Source organism: Argiope bruennichi, chromosome X2, assembly GCF_947563725.1.
Source record: "Argiope bruennichi chromosome X2, qqArgBrue1.1, whole genome shotgun sequence".
In the NCBI taxonomy this organism is placed as follows: Eukaryota; Metazoa; Arthropoda; class Arachnida; order Araneae; family Araneidae; genus Argiope; species Argiope bruennichi.
In genome coordinates, this window is record NC_079163.1 from 127,484,813 (window position 1) to 127,490,812 (window position 6,000).

Genomic DNA, 6,000 nt, shown 5'->3' on the forward strand with positions numbered 1-6,000 from the left:
AGCGATGATTCGAATGGAAAAGGTTATAACTAAATATTTGATTTTTCATCAACATTCACCGGAGAATATCTACATTCTCTAATTTTGGTCTTTCAAGGCAGCATGCATATTTCATTTTGCTAAATTTGGCGTTTTTTAATTTTTAATAGTGAAAAAAATTCCTTTGCATTAATAAACACCTACCATTTATTGATATACCATAGAATTTGTGCTTTTAACTATATTTTTATCGATAAATATTCTTACATAGATTTTTTAAAAATAATTTTAGTGTGAAATTTTATCTCAAACTTTCTTTTACTTCCAAAATAATTTTTTCATAAAAATGGGATAAATTTTCACTCATCCCAAGATTTTCTAAAGATTCAGGTACATTACTTATTCCGCTTTAACAAAAAGACATCCCGCTATGTCACAAGAAGGGATAATCCTTTAATATAAAAATTTACGTGCCTGAAAGAAACATTAAAATTTGAAAGGAGTTGTCATAGAATAAGTATTTTTAAAATCAATGATGATTTTAAAAAATTTACGACATTTGAAAATAAACTAATACATCAAATCATATATTCCTCTCAATACCTTTGTACTGAATTATTTTTAAATCAAGCAAAAGCTTCAGCACTCCAGAGCAAAAAAAAGTCATTAGAGGGAAAAGAAAATTCCGCTACTGCTTACAAATATGGTAATCTTTATAGTAGAATTTTTGAAAATTTTTATGATTATTATTTCTTGCACAATAAATTGCATATATTTAATAATTTATTCGAAGTTTGAAGCCTGTAATGCAAATATGTACTTAACAATCGTGTATTACCTGGAAATGAAGATGAATTTTAATTCATAACAGAAACTTTTTTTAAAAAAAATGGAAGAGAATGCTATCGAGAATACCTTACATCTACAATTGAGTGATGCTGGTATTTTTATTTTTTATATAAAAAAATATGTGGCATTTTCCAGATTAGAGAAGTACAAGCAAATACATCAATATTTTATAAGAAAAATAATTATTAAAATGATTTTATTAATGATAAATTTTCGAGGAACAAAAAAGAAAAAATACAATTTACATTTTATATATGTGAAATGATACTTATTTCTAATTCTTGTAAGTCTACAAAATGATTTCATTTGACGTCCCATTCATATGTCAAATGTAACTGATCGATTCATCTAACATTTAGCCGCAAAATGACTTCCCTGTGCTCTGATGTCACTTCCTTTTTCCGCCTGCTAGATGCATGGTGGTCTATATTAAATTAACGAAGTAAATTTCACCTATATCAATTTAGTATGGACCGACTCTCTTTATCAAAATTTAAAAAGAAAAGTGTAAAAGAAAGAAAATTGCAACCCTTGATAACTGTAATGAATTCTGACGTTTGAATTTATATCTAAAAACATTTTCTTTATTTACAGGTGAAAGTGTGGTTTCAGAACCGAAGAACAAAACAAAAACGACAAGTTATGGAAGACAGAGAAAGGGACGAAAAGAATAATGTCCTTCCTGCAAGTAAAAATGTAGATTCACAGTACAGACAATCATCCGCATCAGAATCTAATTTATCACCATCTGGAATAAGCGAAAGTGTTAGTTTATGCGATGACGATGACAGTGACACATCATATAACATGGAAGACAGAAATGACGAAGAAATAATTCCTTGAAAATAGAATCCTTATAGAAATCACATGATTTTATTTGATGGATTTTTTGTCTTGATAGGATGATTTCAAATCTTTTTTGGATCTATTACTGTACAGATCGATTTGGCATTGAGGTCAATTTACATGAAAACCACAAGCCAATGCACATATAAATATAAATGTTATATGCCAAGAGCAAATACGCGTACCATCTAACTGCATAAATATACGCCGTAGTATGACGTCGCTTCCTTATCTTTTCTGCAAGATGGATTCGAATGCATCGCACATCTTGCATTGACATGCATACGTGGAGATGAATTGACTCTATTATAACAAAATACGTCAATGAATTTTATGTAAAAAATGATGAAATTATGATTCTTCATAATTTTTTTATGATTTTACTTGTTAATTTACAGTCTCATTTTGAAGCCACGATATATATATATATATATATATATGGATTGAACTTGGTAATTTTGAATCTGGATTCAAGCGATGAAGGCAATACTTGAAGTAAAATCCTACTGCACATACATCAGCACCAATGTATTGCTGAGATCGTCTGTTACGTTTGCCATTTTTGAAGAGCTCTTATCTCGAGTTTTGTAAATATGAAAAGGATTCACATACAAGAATAAACTTTTTATCAGCGCATTGAAAAAGAGACATCGCAGACATTTCGTTTCACAAGCTAAATGTCATTTCTTCATGACATACTACTATTTAAATTTTTTAAAAAATACTTTCAAAGTTTATTTCAAAGGTAAGAGATAAGAAGTATGCATATTTCATTTTAAACCCGGCTGTTACTTCAAGCAATTGTATTGTGGTGAATGAAATGCTGATATTTGCATTATCACGCTATAAATGAAATATCTCAATGAAATATTAGGTATTGCATCTGAGAGCTGAAAAGTTCGTATCATCTACATTTATGTAGCAAAGATATAATGCAATTGATAAGATCTTCAATTTTAATCTTATAAAATAGCATCTTTTAGAAAGAGAATGTGTCGAAAAAATATTATCAGAGGGTGCTAATTTATCTTGCTTCTTCATAATGCGGTTTATAAGTAAGAAAAATGAAGGACTAACATGGTAGCTCATAAGGAATTTTGTAATTGAACTCTTGAGGAATGTTTCCAATTTTATTGTTTCGGGAAACGTAAAAATTGCGTCTGAATTTTCCATTCAACTTCCAATTTAACTTGGAAGTCGAAGTTATTATAAAGTTACTTATAAAGAGGTAATACAGAAGAACAGTTCGTAACAGCCCACGATTTTAAACAGAAAAAGTATGAAACTCCCGAGGCTCGAGCGTTAATATTCTACTTGATAAAATTACATTTTTTTTGTGTATATTGTTTCAACTCTCATATGTGTTTTCTTCAGTATCTCATTATAAAATCGCGATCCAAGTTCCTAATGCAAAAATAAAGTACTTTCAAAAGAAAGCAAACTGATTTTTTTAGTTGCAGAATGCTTAAAATGTATGAAAAAATGCACAGTATCATACACAAGGAGGGTGAGAAAATTCAACATATTGAAACAATTCAGCATCATGAAAATCGTCAAATATTTAGTCAGCACATCATTACTTTTTTTTTTTTTTTTTTTACTCTTTTAAAGTCAAAGTTCATCTTTGTGCATTTTTATATTTTATTTATATTTCTTTATGTAGAAAGTTGACTTTTACCTTCTGTGAAGACTGTTCAGTATCATAATGTACTCCTTAATTATTTATAAACTACATGATAATTCATTTTAAATGTATGTTGCAAAAGATGACCGAGTACAAAGAAAAATATGTAAATAAAATATTATAACGTTATTTCTTAGAGGTTTCTGTTTGTCATTTCTTTCAGTTCAAAGATATATAGACTTAATATCATTATTTTATTTTTTTATTTTCGGCTCTGTTCAATAATTTTAGTCTCTATTAGGTTGCTTCGAAGCATTTTGCTGGATTATATTATATATTTTATTTGATTTTTTAAATGTCGCAGACAACGCATAGAAATCAAGGAAAAAGAAAAACTCTCGATATTTTAAAATAAAATATGATTGATAATGAGAAATAGTTTAATATTAGAGTTTTAAAATTTAGATGTGTTTATATAGGTTTAATTAAAAAATTAGACCTATAGAAATTAATTTATATATTATATCATCCTCTAAAAATAAAAATGATGCTAAAAAATATTTTTTGCCAGTATTTTAAATGTTATAAAATATCTTCACCGAATATTCTACTTGACGACAAATTTTCATTCATTTTAGACAAAACAGAAAAACATATCTTAAATGTAATTTGAACCTAATTAATTTTTATAAAATTTAAGCAATATCAATATTACAGAATATCAAGTGAGATTTTTATTTATTAATTTATAATTTAAAGCTCAAATCAAATTCTTTTCAAGTTCGACCTGCTACGTTTTCTAAGCAATTTCTTTCTTTGTATAGTAGAGAATTCTATTACATTTTTTATACATTTTATACTCTGGTTTTAAGCTATAAGTAGGTAACTAGGAAGGGATGATCTACTTTTCAAAATTCCGTACCCTAGTAGCACAATTATACAATATTGTATGGTATTGAATAATATTTGAGATATTGTACAGTACTATATAATATTATATAATATCAAACAATATTCTTCAATATAATATGACATGGAAACTGCATTATATTGAATAATACAATGTCCCACCAACACAAATGATATGTTCTTGGCCATCATTTACACCTGTCATTCGGATAATTTGTCTAATTAAATAAATCTCTTCTTCGCTATCTCTTAACTTTATTAGAGAAGGGGTCATTTAATCAGATAGTAGGTTAGTAGGTGTGAACTAATTAGATGCTAAATGAGAGTCACGAACGAGTCACGTGGCAGTCAACGTGTTAAAGTACTTCAGGCCAAGTACCATGGCGAATTCTTCACTATCATTGCACTTTTCGTAGAAGATCTTAAAAAGTAAAACTGAATAAAATACATTTACGAAAGGGTTATTTATGAGTATAAATATTAAACAGTGATCCAGTAATCTGACCCCCCCCCCTCCAGAAAAAAAAAATCATCCAATCCTCCAACTCAGCCAAACATATTTTAAAACACTAGTGACATTTAGGCCCGTGCAAATCTCACCTACCTTACGACATCTGCTATTTTTATAATACCCATTTTTCACGCAGGATATACTTCCATCCATTAAGCGCAACTCCAATACAAAAATGCTACACCCCTCCTTAAACAGGGGGGAAAAGAGATTCAGTAGAAGCGATTTTAGCGTAAGTTACTCTAAACATGTCTATTACTCTTTATATTCTCCTAATATCATATTTTTTAGATAACGGATCTCAGACACACTCACCTAAACTGAGCACCTTTTATACGGTATGAATATAAAGTCCTGGCTTTAGGGGCTACCCTTTTATGTGATTTCTATATAGAAAGAGAAAAAAATGAAGCAGGATTTGGAGGGGATGGGGTGACAATAGACGCCGCTTTTCAAACATCTGAGATCTTATCATGCTCAATCCTGCTATTTAATAGTCATCTGATCGCTTATCATTGCTGTATATGGTATAAGTCACTATTGACTGTAAATATATGACTCGGCTCTATATTTTTCAATTGACTATTTATGAGAGATTTTGTTACGATGTAAAAAATTCCTGGGAGACTATTGTTGAACTTGAATCTGTCACCAACGCACACGAGTAAAGACGTCATCTAGATTTGTTAAAGTAAACACTCCTCACAGATTTTACATGAAAGCTTTTGTTCTGTGCCTTTTATATTTTTATGTAATTTATTTTGAAGTAATTATAATATTTAAAAGAAATTAGTTCAGTAGAAATGATTTTCACTAATTATTTAATCTAATTTTGAAGAAAATATTTGATGGTTTTTATTATGCCCGAAGGTAAAAAGCTAAATCCTTTCTTTCAACATAAAAAAAAAAAAAAAAAAATCGCGTCTCGATTATTTCCTGCAATTTCGTGAGCTGTCGCTATTATAACTCAGCGCTTGAATGCAATTAGCTTCGTTGCAAAATTATTTGGATTTAGTTGCAAGCGTTGCATTATAAATAATCATTGGGGATAGCTGTCGATTCCGGAATGACAAAGCAAAAAGAAAAAAAAAAAAAAATTGGAGATTTTATAAAATTATCGGTTATTAAAGAGTTTACAGTTTATTTATCAGCAAAATATACATTGCGTTGATAGACTTGGATATTATATCCATTTTTCAGTTCCATTCTCTGGTTGTGATAAATTTAATAGCAGTAAATGAAAATCATTTGCAGTTTCTTCAATTAACTTGCTATATTGGTA

The 6,000-nt window shown here is 28.9% G+C and overlaps 1 protein-coding gene across 1 annotated transcript in view; it reads left to right on the forward strand.

The window, feature by feature from the left end:
* The window catches only part of LOC129959877 (homeobox protein EMX1-like), a 50,960-nt gene extending 49,289 nt beyond the window's left edge, over window positions 1-1,671 (forward strand). The window contains exon 3 of the mRNA XM_056072773.1: window positions 1,423-1,671. Within this exon, the coding sequence (XP_055928748.1) occupies window positions 1,423-1,671 (249 nt within the window). The remainder of the gene's footprint in view (window positions 1-1,422) is intronic.
* The last annotated feature ends 4,329 nt before the right edge of the window (window positions 1,672-6,000 follow it).